At 30.7% G+C, this 18528-nt stretch overlaps 1 protein-coding gene and 1 long non-coding RNA gene across 2 annotated transcripts; both read left to right on the forward strand.

Annotated features, from left to right (window-relative positions):
* Window positions 1-621: 621 nt before the first annotated feature.
* LOC148605242 (sialate:O-sulfotransferase 1-like) lies at window positions 622-9343 on the forward strand. Its single transcript, XM_088547568.1, has 3 exons — window positions 622-733; window positions 8055-8199; window positions 9208-9343. Exons 1-3 carry the CDS (start codon window positions 622-624, stop codon window positions 9341-9343), a joined length of 393 nt encoding a protein of 130 aa, XP_088403694.1.
* A 5369-nt stretch (window positions 9344-14712) lies between these two features.
* On the forward strand, window positions 14713-18156 carry LOC148605243 (uncharacterized). The gene is made up of 3 exons (XR_015916072.1): window positions 14713-14819; window positions 16232-16348; window positions 17687-18156. It is a non-coding gene; the product is annotated as an uncharacterized LOC148605243 (long non-coding RNA).
* The last annotated feature ends 372 nt before the right edge of the window (window positions 18157-18528 follow it).

An 18528-nucleotide genomic window follows, 5' to 3' on the forward strand; every position in this document is an offset into this window, starting at 1 on the left:
AATTATATCAGCAATGTAAATTATATATTTCAAAGTTTGAGTACAGTATTTTATTCATTTACACTTTAAACCTTTTGCACTCAAAAGATGATTTACCGAACATGAAATGAGTTTGAACCTATTACATATCAATCGAATTGACGTTAATAGTTTTATCTTAAATTCAGGCACGTGTAGAAAAGATAAAATACAAATTATATTTTGTCTTTTTTGTTAAACTTGTTTAGACCAAATACATTTTACAGGCCTAGGAATATTTCATCGTGGTATTACGCATACGACAATCATTCAATAAATGCATAGAAAATACGAACATCATTAGACTTTAAAAAATCCACAATGTCACAGTCATTGATTTTGTCACTTGTTTTGGTCGAAAATTTCAACAAGGGTTTAACATGTGTTTAGTACGTGTATACAGTACTTTCATGGGGGAAACTTTCCATGCTAAGATCTATTGGGGTTGGGGGATGGAAATATTATATGGGGAAAGGGGATTTGAAATGGAGATGATGAGGAAATCTGCTTTAAAACTATTTATTGACGTGAAAAATATATTAAACTATAAACAATTTATAAATATAAACCTTTATTAAATAATTTAAATATTTAATAAGCAATATGCAACCGGGATGTTTTGGGAGATCGGGATTTTTCTTTGGGGAATGCGGAATTCTCAATGGGGAATGGGGATTGAGGGAATGGGGAATGGGGAATAGAGGTGGTATATGGTGTAAGTGGGAAGCTAATATCTCCCAAGAGCTGTAATAAGAATCATGTTTGACAGTATTATGATGGCACTATCCAATCGTTAGTTATACAACACAAAAGTAAGAAAAATGACAGCATCATGAATAAGGAAGAAAAAAGAATAGACTTAATGTATAATCTGTTTGATTTAAGACTCGGTTGTCAGACATATAATGTCACTATTTGAGTTATATAGTTAATATAACTGAAATAGTATCAATATAATGACAATGAATAAAATAACCTGGAAAAATCAACACATCGTTAAAATCTTTTCTAATCACTTAAAAAGTGTCTCTTTTATCTTCGTAACGATTTAAGCTTAAATGGTAGAAACTCTTATAGTTACCATGTCAGCTTTACCGTTGTCATTTCAACAATGTAAAAAAACATGGATATATTTACTTAGGATGCAATTAAATATTATGTATTACCGTGTTGCGTTTGTCTTAGAGCTTTATCTCATGGAAATGTAAACACAACAGACAATATATTTGTCTGTTCCTTTAATAAATAGTACCTAAGCCTTCATTTCAATTCTTTGTGTACGACATTGTAAGGTGTCAAAAACACGATGTAGGCGGCCTTCCTTAGTATATGTATTACAGTTATAATATATCATAAACGTAGATATGTTAAAAACATTTACTTTTATCATTTAAAGTATAATCAACGGTTAGACGATGTTTAACTAAGAGTATGTATGAATTTTAGAAGCATGTTGTATTAATGTCCACTTTCATGGGCCAAAATAATTTGAACAGAACACCTTGGATGCGAATTTTCCAGGATTTAAAGAATGTCGTTTATCTCTGATAAAAGTATATATTCCATCTACCACCTTGTATGTGCAGCATATATAACATTCAACAAAACACATTTTAAAAATAGTATGGTAAGTAACAAGAAAACATACACAATTGATAATTAGATAAGGATCAAAATTTTAAAACAATTTAAATTTAATTATTTAATCAAAATGAAAGAAGTTCAATGGAGTTTAAATACATGCAATATGATGACGGTTAGGCTGTTATCATTTACTTGTTGGTAATAGTTTTAATGCTAATAAATGAGGTTTTATCTATGAACATGGAGGTCATTGTGCAACTACTGTGTTTTAGTACTGCTTACCATAATGACAATTTCAATCTGACATATCTCCTATTGACGGTCCTTAAATATCTGCCACCATATTCATTATACGACTGGTACTACTCTAGCTCAAATTTCTTTTTTTAATGAATAAGCCGACACTCTTCCTTCAATATAAACTATATTTCAAATAAATATCGAGACGCCTACTTCTATAATCCGAATAAATACAAGAGAAACTGTAGACAGTATGTAATTTTAATGACATGTATGCGATATATATTTTGCTTATTAAATTGATACGTATATAGGGAATATGTCGGGTTGGATGTCGCATATTTTTTGTCCGGTGTCATGACGTGATGTATAAATCTTTTATTCTTTTATTTACTGTAGGACTAAAATAGTTCTCTTCATGTCCATGTATGTGTATAGCCAATGGTCTTTATTGACAGGGTATATTTAGGTGAATACTTTGACTGTTCATTGTTTGAAACATTTCGAGTTTGACGGTTGGAATCATTTTCAGTTTGACGAGTAATTTTGAAACTTTTTGTTAGAAATTCTGATTGATGTTTTTTTTTTCGAAATTGTTATGGATATAAGATCAAGTACTCGGCATCATAGTACCAGTGGTGGGAATTATCGTTATTTGCACGAAAATGATTTCCAGATGTGGATAAGATAACCGACAAGTCTACAGAAGCTATATCAAAGAAAACATGAAAAAGCCACAGTGACGTACCGTCAGGTTCCGTCTCTTAAACGAAAACTGAGATCAGGAAAACGTTACTTTTTGAGAAATCGTTGGCGACTGACATACTTTACTTCAGAAAGACAGCGATGATGAAGAGCATGAATAAAAGAGGTTGACAAGCAGCTACAGCAGGGAACAGTGGAAGCCGAAAAAGAAAAGCTTCGTGCAGAGTTAGCTGAGAAAGAGAAGGAATTGAAGGGTGGTTTAACTCCTAATACGTTTTTGTTTTATATTTCAACGCTATATTAAGGATTTAATTCTGAAAACTGGTCGAAATAAAGCAATATTTTCTAGTCATAGTTTCTGATGCGAAGGTGCTACGTTTAGTTTTCGTTCGCAAGTGCCCAATGAAATGATAAAAATACTCAGTGAGTGGGCTAGTGACGCATATTTAATGTATTTATAATGTTCATCGGATGATAGAATAACTATTGCTAGGACTTGATCTCAGTCTCTCCATTTTGTTTTCAGATAAGTTTCATGTAGTCCTTATTTCGGATTTTATTGCTAAATACGTGGATCCAGTGAATAATCTCACTATCATGGTTTTTAGAGATGCACTTCTGGTGGACAATGAAGAAAAAAATAAAAGAGGAGAGTTAAATTTAGAACAATTTTCTCACATTATTTTACATGTAGGCACTAATGATATTAACACAAGATCCACAAGATTATGTCAAATTTTAGATTTTTGTTGAAAATTTGTTTACAACATTTTGATGGATCCAAAATTCTATTTTCTTCTATTTTACCACGACCCGTTGATATTGATAAAAAACAAGGCAGTTTGCTCTGAAATGAACATGAAATTAAGTGAACTTTGTCTTAGAAACAATGTAGGATTTATAAAATCTTATATATTTTTTTAGTAAAGGGCCAACCTGTAGGACAATTTTTCTCATATCATGATGGCTTACACCTGACCTATGAAGGTACCACGCAGTTAAGATGATGTATTATCAATACAGTTCGTCATCTACAAAATAAATAAACAAATATCTTGTGTTAAACAGAAAGCAAATATATATTAAGGACTTGTGATTTTATATAGTTATCTATATAGTGTAATTTTTGTTGTTGATGATAATTATTTCGATGGTGTTTTATATTTTTCTTGAATTGTTGTAACATGTGTATACTTATAAAAGTCTGCTTTACATTTTAGGTCAACTTCCACAAAGGAGAACTTCATCTGTACGAAAATAGAACATTTTGTGGAGTCCGAGCTTGATAAGAGAGCAGACCATCCCGTTCAGCTGTTAGGGACGTAGATTTTTTGCAAGGGAGAACATCATCACTTGGAAGCTTATTCTACATCAGGGAGTAGAGCATCTCATGTAGATTATTTTCTTTTTCTGTGATATATATTGATATATGTTATTGCTTTATTGTAGTGTTTGGCAGTCTTGTTTGGTCGATTTATATGTTTTTGTGGCCCGCCTTATTCGGTTTTATATGATTTCGAGGGAAAGTGAGTGTGAAATAATTAATATTGTCATTATATTATGTTATTATCAAGCAGAAACCAATTTTCTGCTGTTTTCTGGCAAATTGAATATTTTATTTATTTTAACATTTATTTGTCTATTTATACCAGAATAATTAACAATTTCTTAGTTCGGGAATTCGGTTATCTCCCTTCACATCATATGATTTTTAATAAGATTTTAATTACTTATATATTTTAGCTATAGCTCAATGGCCTAATTATGTGTTTTGCATTTTCCAGTATTTTATAAAATGTATAAAATACAAAGTGCAATTAAATTCGTTCATTGAATCATTAAATGAACATTTACAAAAATTAGAAGGTAAAATTCGAAAATCAATTACGACTGGTAAGATACTATACACTTTACATTTCTGTATTCAACATCGTGATTTAGCAATTGACAGTTTAATTAACTCAAGTAGCTCTCCTGGTCAATTGTTCTTTAAATCGTTTTGAAAAGCTTAAAAGCATTATGGACGATACAGTGGAGTATTTAAGTACATAAAAAAAAATGCAATTTCACTTTCCAAACGCTTGTAGGTCAAGACTATTGCAATGTAGTGTTGACACATAAATCAAAAAAAGAAATCTGTTACTGCAGTTTTAAAGTAGGACAGTTTGTTCTTTTTTTCACAGTTGATAGAAACATGACTTTCTTTGTACGTTGGTGCAGGAACGCTTTTGCTAGCAAATCGAAATTGTATACATTTTGTTTTGTTTTTTTTTTTTTTTGGTTTGTTTCTTGCAAGAAATTGAATAAATGTTTGGTGTTGATCTGTTATCCTTAAGCAAAATACCTGTTCATTTGCCTTAAAAAATCCTAAGAAAAAAATAATATTTAGACAAACTGTGAAGTTACAACTTCCAAAGTTTTTAAACTTCAAGATTTTAAGATATCTGCAAAATTGTGATTTTTCTTCTTTTTTACAAAACCGTACCTAGAACATCAGGTTAATTCAGAAAAGTTTTACAAGGAAACAAAAGTTCGCGTTTCTTTTATCAATATCGAAAGTAAGTACATTTATGTATATAGTTTGTATAAGAACCGATATTTTTTTTTATAGATTAAGTGCTACAGGTATATATACATGTTGAAACATGTTCAATTCACCTTATGCAATGACGTTATGGACCTTTTATGCATCTGAATTAATTGAATTGATTGGGAATCATCAAGTTCAAGATCGATGCATTATCGACCAGGTCTCCTTTACGATTACAACTCTTTCCGTGTTTTAAACTAAAAATTAGATTATACCTTATATACTTAATAATGATGTATGCATATTTAAGTACAAAGAAAATATAAAATAAAAATCAAAGCACCATCATATACTTCGATTAAAGATACCAAACAACTGGGGACACTAATGCCACACCAGAAAGGGTTGCTTTGTTTATAATTTGTTAATGCAACGGTTTTTTTCTTGTTAGTTGTGACCGTAAAACACCGTCATATATAAAGTGATTTCGTTTGAACTTTTAGAAACGCTACTTTTTTCTTCACAGATGGTGCTTCTTATTGTTTATATAAGTTTGTAACAGCATTGCCTTTACATTGCACTTACAATAAATAGCCAATATGTCAAAGTTTCTTTCTGTAATGTTCTTGAATTCCCCGTTACCTTTATGCATAACATACTTCTAATTTGATAAAATGTTATTCAAATGAATGCAGTATATGAAGTGTATTTACTTATAAAATTATTAATAAGTTATGTTGAAAATAACTATAACAGTTCTTTCTTATTACAGATTGACTCTATCAGGATATCTTTATTATTATCAAATGAAAGCTTATTTCATCTTAGCAGTTATGCATACATACATAAAACGATTAGGTTATTCATGGGCAAAATTGGATTGAATAATGCATTCCTTATGAATATAATTAGCTTGTTGACCTAATGTAAGAGTAAAAAGACTTTCGATGTTTTTACAAAAGTTTACACTGTAGATGAAATAACAATACGATATTTTTATGTTTCAATCAGAAAATAACTTTACATATCAGAACTTTGAATGTTATTTCTTTTATATTTTTTATTATCACAGGTAGATGTAAAAAAATTAAAAGTAACAAGGCATATACGACCATGGGTTTTTTATGTTTGTATTTGTTTGGTTATTTTTTTTTTTGTTTTGTTTTTGTTTTTGTTTTGTGTGTGTGTGTGTGTGTGTGTGTGTTAGTATGTGTTTAATATAACTAGTATACTTCGGTCTGTCGAGATTTCGACACATTTTTCTCATCTGTGCGTTACAATATTCATTGAATGACCGAAACTGAAATTACAACAGAGTTTGGTGCAAAAGTTTTGAAATATTTTTTCCTAATTGGCTATTGGTAAATGAATATATTCATTAGTGTACGTGTAGTACACGTCATTTCACTCTTTGAGACAAAGCTTTTTCGCGAGTACGAAATCTAGCCACTCGCAAAATGCTCTGCATATGTACCTAACTGATTAATTTAATTTAATTTAATTCACGATTCAAGATCAAAGTTAAAAGTGTGTTTGTTACTTTTGTTAATTTGACTATATTATTTTAGTGACTTATGTTCTTTGTTGTGTTTGTCTGTCTTCCATCTCTGGTTATTTTTTATTTCTTTTTTTTCCTGGATTACATACTTTTGATTTTTGCTAAAATCTTGGTTAGAATCTTGGTTACTTTGATTACTCCTTCATTTATTGATGTACGAACTGTTCAAATTTTGTCATATTTCAATTTGTATGATGCAGACAGTACTTTGTTTTTCATTTGCTTTCATCTCGCAGAATTGATGTGTACTTATTCTTCAATATTTACCTTTTAAATATTTCTACAGAAATAATTTTCAAAATTTACTTTTAGTGGAATCTCCGTTGTGTCAACGAATTCTGATTCCAAATTACACTTTACGGTTTCTGAATCTCCCTCATTGTTACAATCAGACAAAGTCAAGACGTTTCGGGCTAATTCATGTTACATTAAGCCGCAACGATAGATTGTGTTTACACCATGGCTGGATTGATTTTATTTTGGTACTTCATAATTATCCAGTTGATTTTCATATTTATTGTATTGCTATTTTCATCACAAATTTTGATATTTTAAAGTAGATTGATATTCGCATCGTAGCGTGTTAGCATGGGGAGTCCGGGAGTGAAACTTCTAAATTTATTTCACACTGTGAATTATTGAAATGATTAATTTTATGTTCATCGTAGTGTGTGTCTGTTTTCTCTGTCTGAGGGTTGCGTTCTTTTTATTTCTGCTATAATATTGGTTCCCTTGAATACTTTTACACATTTTATGAATCACTCCTATGTTATAACAATTATCCATTTAATCGTTTGATTTGTTTTTTCAGTCCTTCACAACAAACTTGCAACATTGAGACAAGAGACGAGACGTCACTGCTACAAGATGAATCAGATCATAACAACTATTGAAAATGAATTATATTTTCCTTATCCTGGAAATGTAGGAACTTTTAGAAATACATTTTATTTTTCGTTTAAGAATCGTCGTTAGTTAGATTTGTCTTTTTAAACGCACACTATTCTTTTCAGAAACAAGTTGCATTATTGAGAACAAAAGTAAATAAAATAGAAGAACAAGTCAATAAATAAATTTCCTAAAACAACAATTTGTCTCACAACAATAAGATACAAAAACAAGAACTGGAAACACCATCACCGCCAAAAACCATTGGATGAACTGGAGAGAGGTTTTTCGATTTTTCGCATTTTGCTTTATTTTTAGTAAATTGAATTAGGGAATACAGTACTGGAGGTAGATATCTTTTTAGATTAATCATACCCAGTAAATTTTAACCAATCTACATGTTACTCATAAATATCAATAATAGCATTAAGATAGACAAATCTGTTTTAAAATTTAAAATTATGTCTATGAAAAGTGGATCTGTTTTCATTTATTATACAATGTTTTTTCCCCTTTTTTTCATTAATTTAGGCGAAAACTATGTCGGTTGTAATGTTGACTCTCATAGAAGACACTTTATAATTCCAAAAAAAATCGGAAACCATAACACACTTGCCAAATGTAGAGAACACTGTCGAGATTTCAAATATCTTGGTCTGCAGGTAAACAGTCAACAGTACATTTAATTATACTATTTTGGTTGTTTTCTTAACAAGGTACACCTAAGGTAAGGGACATAATTCTTTGAAATTATTGGAAAGTTTATATTAAGTATTTACATAATTCTTATAAAAGCATCAAAGTAACTTTTATTTCATTCTGTTTCAAGGGAAAGCGTGATAGGCATTGGTGATATTGAATATGATCAAAAACATATCACTGATCTCAAGGGTTATGTCCCTTACCGTTAACATATCAATAATGCCTTCTAAAAATCGTGTATATTAGAATCTATTTCCTTCGTTTTCTCATTTAGTTTAAAACTAAGAAAACCAAACGCAAACCGAGACCATTTCTTAAGTTCCCTTTATATAAGTGAAAATGTATTTTGAACCTGTGTAGCCTGAACAAATAATATGGTTAAAAATCGATTCTGTTTAGACAGGTTTTGATCTATAATGGATTTGTTTTTGTATTATTTTTTTTTTCTTTTTTTTTTTTTGTTGTAGTTTTTTTTTTTTTTTAAATCTTGGTAATATTTCGAACTTGCTGAAATTTTTTTTAAATTTTGGACTGTGGTAAAACACTTTGAATAAGTATGAGTAAATACCTCCGGTACAAATAAGGGTTAGGGTGTGCTATTATGAAAACAATTAGACCAAAAGCGCTGGGATAGCAAACAGAAAATAACATGTGCAATACAAATTGACTTTTATGTACGCACACAACAAACAAGAACCCATGAGAACTCCGAGTGTATTTGGGAGCACCAGATAATTGAGTTCTTTTGGATTTATTAAATAGCCTCAATATTTCTTTTGTGTCAAGATCTGCGTTTTAAATGTAATTCATCATAACGTTTAATTTTGAATTTGAAATCAAAGATTTGTTTAGGGAGATCGCATCTGCTTGTTATTTGGCAAATCCATATAAATAACGTGTGCTTAAAGTTTAAATAAAACCAAATCTTACGAAACAATTTTTCGATGTTTCCTTTTAAGCATGAAGTGGAATGTTGGTGAAGCAATGCTTTGAATAAAAGTGGTAGACATCCTAAAGTCCGTGACGCCGATTGTAACGAATCATGCACAGGTGAACCAAATCGAAAATGTGGTGGTGTCTGGAGAATGTCTGTTTACTTAGGTATTTTAAACATATAAACCCGTTATTGTTCCAGCTTTTACGGTAGACCATCCTCGTTGATCTGTGTATATATATTTCTTTTTCTCGAAGTTGACCTTGAATAAACACATTTTAAAATGCATAGGTCATTGAACCTGATTTCGAGATAACTGAGACCATCTCACCTCTAATAACATTTTATACTGATTAAAAATGTTTCATTATGAAGACATGTTTATTCAATTTCTTAAAAATTATATAAATAGCACTTATGAATCTGAAATGCTTTCATATTTCAAAATAAAGTCGGGGGTCATCGAAAGAAAATTCCTTGTTTATAATATTAAAAAAAGAGTAAAACTCCCATTACAATTCCAGGAAACATTTTTGCCAATTGTCTCCCATTAAAATAACTATTTTGCATATTTTCTCTGTTTTGAAAGAATTATCTCCCAAATTTTCTCCCTTTTTTGAAATCTTTGTCAAGCAATTTGAATGTTTGCAACATAACTGTATAAGTTTTTTTTCTATATTATATTTAATATCATTTCAAACACTATGAAATTATTGAAAATACATACGTCCGTATAAATTTGAAAGATGACAGAAAAGAAGGCTTCCCGTTATTCAAAATTTAATTAAATATATAAATGAATTTTCAAATTATATGGACGAAAATCGTATCAATATTGATTCTGAAACCATTAGGTTTAAGGGTCATTAAATTTAGTGAATGGTTTAACTTAGCTAATTGAAGATACAACTTAGTGTTGTCAAGTGATATGTTCGGTTTCATTCTTCCTTAAATCAATTGAAAGTCAGTTTGTTGTATTTTGTTGTTAAATGTTTCCTTTTTTTTAAATAGAAACAGAACCGTAATGGTATCAATGCAATGAATCAAACATGTGTTTTGTCTTTCAGGGTAGTATAAACGTTTGATTTATAGTTTCATGTTTAGTTTCTGTCACTTTTATCGAGTTGATATTTACATTAGAGTAAAACAAATGAAGTGAAAACCCATTTTAGGCGGATATGTTCCTTTGGGCATGTATGCAAACGGACAGAATCTTATTTTTTGCAGTGTAACACCAAGAATCATTCAAAATCCGATATGGGTCAATACAGACAGAAATGGAAGGTTTACTTTCTTGAATTGAATAAAAAATATGATTTAACACTTTTGTAGTATTAGTGTTTAATTCAAGATCGTTGGCTACATATTGAGGAAACAATTTAACATGGTAAACTATTTATTCATATATCCAATGAACTACAGAGAGATGACATGGATGATATTATAGACAACGACGTTATGTCAACACAACCGCGCCCAATTCTTTGCAGTTATTTACAAAACAAATATATATATGTTAACACCACGGTGTATTTTAAACAATACAAGTCATTGCACTTATAACTTTAAAAAGAATTTCACACCTGATTGCTCATTGTGCAGACCACGTTTGTTGTTATTCTGTTGTATCCCAAAGCGCAAGCTAAAATCAGGAAATAGTGTTAGATTAAAAAAAATTGATCAGCATCAGCATTCACTGAGTATGTACAATTAGATTTACATGTATTAACTGAGAAAATACATAACTTTAGTATGTCTTTCATCGAACAATTCTACTACATGTATATGACATATTGCAAGTGGTAAACACTCATTGAAATAGTATCCTAGTGTGGTAGCGCTAATTTTTGGGATGGTCTCCCAAACAAACGCTGTTAGAGTTTAATCAATGTATTGCTTAAGTTCCAGAATGAAAAGGCACTGTACAATTGTACATTTCAATATATAAACGTCCAGCATGTAATGGGTATAACATTAAGCGTACTACTCAGTTAAGTTAATTTTAAGTAAAAATTGCAAAAATACCTGTAAGAGTTCAATCAATTGATTAAATTCCAGAATAAAAAGGCACTGTAACAATATTGTACATTTCAATGTATAAACATCTAGCATGTAATGGGTATAACATTAAGGTAATACTCAGTTAAGTTATTCTTAACTAAAAATTGCAAAAATACAAAAGAAACGAAATATGCGTTCATTTCCAAAGAGCAAATGAAATAAATTCCTACTTTAATGATTCGTCATTTATCGACGCTATTCAAAACTAATCATGGAAAAATCTAATGTAAATACCAGATTTCTAATTAAATAAAACATACAGATGTGTGAAGCTACATGTGCTTGCATTTTCCGTAAGAAGTAACATACACAACAAAAATATACCAGAAAAATCAAATGGCAGTTACCTTACATAATCGTGCAAGTGCTCTTACATCATAAAGATCATAAGTTGAGTAATGGAGTCACCTGACCATGAAATATCTGTCAATAAGAATTGACCCATGATATAGTAATTTCTATACCTTTTTACGAGAGTTAAAGTACCGGCTTAAATTGCCGTGAAAATGAACCAGTTATAAACTTTACATTTAATCATTACTGATAAAATTGAGCGCTTTGCTCAACACTAAATATTTATATGTATGCAAATCTCATGGTACTGGTTTGCTATTTTAATAGAAAGTTTATTGCAATTGAATTTAAAGAATAATGAAAATGAACTATGAATGAAAAGTTAAACAATTAATTAAACAAACCAGTTCATCATTTACGCACGCATTCATACCAGACTTCCATAACGAATTAAATAGTATAGTGCAGCAAATATGAACAAAACAATGCAAGATATGTACATGCAAGTTAGAAACGAACCTGACTCGGAACTATCTAAAAAATGGTGATGTCCAGAATAATGTAATTAAAAATTTCCATGTGAACTCTTCGACAACGTAAGAATAAGTACCCAAAATTATATTGCATGAGGAGAATAAAACCCTAAAACGTATCGGCCAATCAGAAAGTCTAGACAGCGCGACCAACTCAACCATTAGACGGAGATACCCGAAGTACTCGGATAAAGTCGAAATCAAAACTATGGTAATCCAACAGCGTCCTACGTCGTCGTCACCTATATTTTCCATGTCCAAAAGTCTGTGGTTAACTACCATGTATTACTAAGAATATAAGCCGCTAAAATTAAAATGCATAATGAAAACATTACAATTATTGCATAAATATATATAGCAAACTAATAATACACAATAACAAAATAAAACACACCATCACACTAGTAAGAATCCAATATGCAAGAAATCTCTTTTAACGGACACTACTGGCCGTTATTGTACCCAGTTTACAGGAAGGCTATCAATATGTTTCTTTTAAGGATCTAACTAGGGTAAGGGACATAAGTGTTGAAAGCAGTGATGATATGGTGAATACAAACGCTTCTATGATTTGCAAGAGCTAGGTCAACGTTCTTAATCTATATAATTTGAAAATTTGCGACCCTTATGATACTTAAGTTTCTGAAGAGAATACTGCCTTTGCGACATGCCTTTTAACCCTTCAAATAATAACATATAGTAACTAAGGGAACCAAGATACATGTACCCAACATGGTCAACGCCCCCAACTTTTAGTGAAGTCCAAGCTGCTCATTTTTTTTTGCTTTATTTTTGTTATTTTATCTTTTATTGTTGTTTGTCTTTTTTCATGTTTGTTCTTTGTTCCTGGACTACATTCTATTGATTTCCGCTAGAATCTTTCTTCCCTTAATTTCTCTATGACCCACGAAGTTTTGTAAGTCTTACTGTTCCCTTAAAGAACATAGATTTATTCAATGTTTAATTCTGCAAAAAAAAGAACCTGATCTTTTTATATCAGATTTGCAAAAATAAAATTTATTAGTGTGGGTTCTAGATCATGTGGTAACCAAAGTCTATACAAATATAAGAAATATATTAAGGTTTTATTTTTTCCCGTAAAATTGATATGCAGTACATTCCCACTTCACTAATAGTAATACAGTTGATGCCGAATAACAAAAGCATCCATGCAACACAAAAGAAAATATATTTCCAACAAAACTTACTGGTCGTTTACCTTAATCAATAACCATGGAAGCTTGCTTAACCCATCTCAATATTGCAGTAAAACCTGTATAAACCGAAATACTTTTGGATATTTAACTTGATTTATTGTAACGATAATTTTAGACTAATTTCAACACTTTTAAAAGTGACTTGTTTTGACAGAATTTAGGATTATTTTATGATTCAGTTTAGACAGGTTCACATATCTGATGACGAGAATAATAACATTGTGCAAAGTACAGGATTGTCCATTTCTACATTTTCTGCTGTTTCCACTAAACTGTATCATAAAATTACCACAAAAAAATACATCCAAATAAAGTAATTTCCATATTAGAAATGTGTGGTCAGTTGGAAAGAGTATACGTTTTGAATGGCCATGGATATAGTTGCAAAAATAACAATATTCTGGTTATATTTTAGGGGAAAAAATAAATATCTGTTACAGTTAACATTCCATAATACAAGTTTTCGTCTGAAATAGTCAAATTTTAAATAACAAATATTTAGAAATATCGTTTACATTTAAAGTTAAACATTGGCAAATGCTTCTGTCTTTTCTTATATTTTAACCATAAATTATATTTTAAACAGTCTGATCTAGTTTTAATATGTCGAAACTCTTTTGCATCAGTACAATGCGCAATATTGTGAAAAAGGGAAAATGATTGATTGATTGATTTTTGGAGTTTAACGCCCAAGCAGCAATATTATAGCTATATTCAGGCGATGAACATGAAAGGGATGATAAAATGAACATGGAATGATCATCTTGAAATAAAAAAAGGATGGAAAACAAGTACAATAGAGTCGACATATTTTGATTGCCACGAGATAAAAGGGAGGGATTGGTAGGGTCGGACAATTTAGCCTTCTTTTGCGAAACCCAAAGGTTCCTACTCCTATCGAATACCACAGCAGTGTTCTTTAACGTGTCAGGAACGTAGCATCTTCCCTTACGCGGTGCACCACAGTGCCGAGGCCCTGACGAGGATACAAAAAAAAACCTTTTTGGTATGTGTTAAAAACATATTACTAGCACTGCAAATATATGATATAAAGGAAACATTTTAATTATGCACTAAAAAATAAACATGTTTATCATTTTGTGTGCACAAAATGTTATTTTCCTATTTCTGATTTGTAGGGGCTTTTTATTTAGAGCAATGGATTTTGCTCCCGTCTATTATGCAAGGTTAAAGCTGTGTTATTTTTTATTGTATCTCAAACAAACGACTATCCACTAAAGAAAAGCAATAGATATGGTGAAACGCAACAACTGCAACATTGTAAAAACTTTCTAAAAAATTAAATACTTATAAATATCAAGAGTATCATTTATCTGAATTGGTATCTGATGTTATCTTTCTATAGAGTTTAAATATGAGGATACATATCACGCAAAGGTATGTATAAAACCAACAAAAAAAATATCTTTATGTTTTTTCAATCGAATCTTTTATGTTTTCGGAATAATAATGTTTCTATGTGTTTTTGCTTTTGTTTTTATTATAATGTCAGATTGAAAAGGCACTAGGATACAACATAGAGCATCTTTGAAAGGTAGCACTTTACATACATATGATACATCAGTGACTAGTATTTTCTATAACTTGCATACTTCTATTTGTACTTTCATACGCCAAACGTTTTAAGAAATTTTTGAATAAATAAATTTGTTGGCAATTCAATATATTGTTACATTTTTTGTATAATATTAAATGTCTCATTTTTTTTCTTTTTATTTTTTGTTATGTATCATAATGATTAAAGGTTATTTTCATACGTTGTTTCCAATGTTGGCTTTGTATGTTTTTTTTTAATGTGCGTGTGTGTGTTCATTTCAGTGTATGTCCAACCCAGCAATACAAAATATATAAACTCAAAAGGATTAGAGGAAAAAAGTCGCCAACAATATTTGTTTGTACTTGTTTGATAAGTTTGTTTTTCTCCAATATGTCGATAATATGTCATGATTTTCCTTTAACTAAATTTGATTATTAGCATATCTGTCAGGATCAAACATTGTCATATATATAAAATATATACGTACTTATTTTCGCGATGTACCTATTTTCGCTATAAACTCGCGATGAACAGAGACAGCAAAAATAAATACTTTTACGGTATTCTATCATACATAAAAGGTAATAACAAAATCATCGAAATAAAACAAAATTACGAATCTTAGAAACTAACTTTAATGGTAAGATATTTAAGTATATGTACGAGAATCTGTTATCATTGTGTTTTCTCTTTTTAAAAACTTGAAAACTGATTTGTTCAATGTGTCACAGTTTTCATTTCTCCTTTCGTCTACCACGGACTTGACTTTGTCATGAGCAACTAGACGGGTGTTTCTAGAAAAGCAGATGATGCTTACCCTACCGGTGCACCTGGTCCATGCTCCCAGTTTTTAGTGGAGTCCGAGTTGCTCATTTGCTTTTGTTACTTTGTATGTATGATTTTAATTACTTTATGTTCTTTGTTGTGTAAGTCTGTTTTCCATGTCTGATCTTTGTCCCTGGATTACATTCTTTTAATTACTGCTATAACCGTGGTTATCTTCATTACTCTTTTAAATATATATAAAAAAACAACCGATCACTGCAAATCATTCCCATCTGACGTTTTGTTAGGGTTTCATCAAAGATCATTTGTATAAGACTGCCTTAATTATTCCTTGGTCATATATCACTCTGAAGACTTTTTTTAGGAGGGGTACCTTATTCTAAATGGGAAGTCTTGTTTTCCTTATTTATGTTTAATGTATATGTATATGATATATCTGAAAGTTCTAATAGATAATACGTATGTGCAGATCGTCTCTGCTTCCTGTGTTCAGTCTTACGCTATATACTTTGATGAATATCGTTCTGAATTGTTATATTAACGACATTTCGGTACATTTTCAGATATGTTGTTTTATTTATGATATACCAATCACTATCATCTAATATTTCTTATTATTTTAGTTTTGGACAGAAAACTGACCAAATTGAGTAAAGCGACAGACTCCCTTTGTAAAGAATCAAAAGAGGTTATAAATGCTATTAAAAGGGAGTTAACTACTATGAAAAGATTAGCTGATCGTGAGTATATAAATATATACAGTTTACACGGTGTATCAATGATTAATTGATTGATTAGTGGCGTCTAACGCCCGAGCAGCAATATATCAGCTGTATTCAGGCGATGAACATGAAATAGATGATAAAATAAACATGAAATAATGATGAAATGAAAAATGGGGTGGGGCATAAGGATAACAGAGTAGACAAATTTTGATTGCCAAAAGAAAAGGGGAGGGATGGGTAGGGTCGGACAATTTAGCCTCCTGTGGCGGAGCGCACAGGTTCCTTCTCCTATCGAATACAATAGCAGGGTTCTTGAACGTTCAAGGAACGTGGCATCTTTCCGTACACGGTGCACCACTATGGTTTGCGTTCAGGTTTTCCGTATTATAACCTGAAAAGCCAAGCATATAACACGCCATCTGGGACAAACAAACAAGTTGCTCTGTTTGCAGAGCGCCCTAGCCCCGGCTAGGGTTCTGAACACTCTTTATTTGCCTTTTACGACAAGTTTAGCGCTACTGCGGGTCTATTATTTTGACACCCGGACGGACCTGCATTTGGCCAGTGCATCAATATATTTAAGGCGCTTTAATAACATAAACATTATATCTAAACTACTGTTTTACAGTCAATACGTTAATATGATAAATGCAGTAATTTCAAAACTCTAATGACAGGTGTATTAAAAACAATTTTTTCCATTATTAGACAATGCTCTTTCAAAAGAATGAAAAGTTATATCAAATGTATTCAAAAATTATTTAAAACATTTGGAACTTCTAACTTCTTATTTTTTTCTATTTCTTCATTTCGTTCAACATACTGGCTATTTTTTTTTCTTGAATGCAGGAAATGTTAAGTTAAGGGCTCAATATAGAATCTGGAAAGATTGTTTTCCTCTTTCTACAAAATAAAATAAATACGTCAATGGTGATGTTAGGTGTCTATCTGAATTTATCACACTATTTTAATTCATAATTTAATACAAAGCAGTGTCCCATTGCTAAATCTTGTCATTAGAATTTGTTTCTTCTCTTAGATACTGTTTTGCAGCATTGAAAAAAAAATATACTTATATATCATATAAGTTCAGAAGGCGAGTTTTAATTATGTCCATACTTTATCGAATTACAATATTTTCTACAGTATCTTAGCTTAAATAACATAGTTAACATTCGTACCTGAACTATACTGCTGCGCTAGGATATAGGTAATTCTTACACGCACTCCCTGCAGCTGCCACTGGACAAGTGCAAAGTTGGTAATTAGTGTTCCTTTGACAACGCAAGTAAACGTTAACCATTTTAAATCGAAACTATGCTCATTTTTCATGATTGGTTTAATTTATTGCAGACGACACGTATCTTGGTTGTTATGCTGATTCATGGAATAGACAACTGTAGGGTAAAAAGATTAATTTCCACAAGAACTCAATTGCAAAACGTAGAACCACATGTAAAGGATTCAATTATTTTGGAATGCAGGTTAATTATTCTATGTAATACAAATAAAAAGAAATTCATTAACAGTTTATCTGCAGTAATAATTATACTTTTAAAATTTGTATTTCTTTACTTTAGTCAAATTAATGAAGTAAACTTGGTGACTGGTAGTTTTCTTTTTGTGTTCATTTGTTTTAGTATCTACCAATTAGTAACTATAAAATATGTCATTTAGAATATATTTAAGTCAATAACTTTCCTTTTTTTTTCAGTGTGACCCAGATAAAGCGTATTATGGTCAGTATGCTGTATGGGTACATCCCAGCTACGCCTATAAACCATAGTCATACTTTTGAATAAAATACGTCCTTTCTAAAATAATATGAGTTCATGCTTTAATCACTTATGATGTAGTGGGCTATTTTTTCGAAAGTTATGATTTTATTAATGATGTACCGCCATGTTGTTATACTGATGCCTCGATCAACGGGAATATACGATACTTTCTAGAAGCTTCATTTTAAGCCTGCGTTATAAGTTCAAATGTAAAGACTAGCAAATACTCTTCATTTGTAATTGAGAAATTTGATAATAACAAATGCATATAGCCAATTAAAAGTCAGAAAGCAGTTATCAATTTAAGTGGTAATTACATAGATCAAAATCAAAGGAAGACAAAAAAAATCGCACACTTCCTTTGAAATGAAAATGTGCATATTTACCAAAACTGTTCTGTATTTAAAGCAAATTAAA

This window comes from Perna viridis, chromosome 10, assembly GCF_037379345.1.
Source record: "Perna viridis isolate PV_CMFRI_1.1 ecotype Kerala chromosome 10, ASM3737934v1, whole genome shotgun sequence".
NCBI classification, from domain to species: Eukaryota; Metazoa; Mollusca; class Bivalvia; order Mytilida; family Mytilidae; genus Perna; species Perna viridis.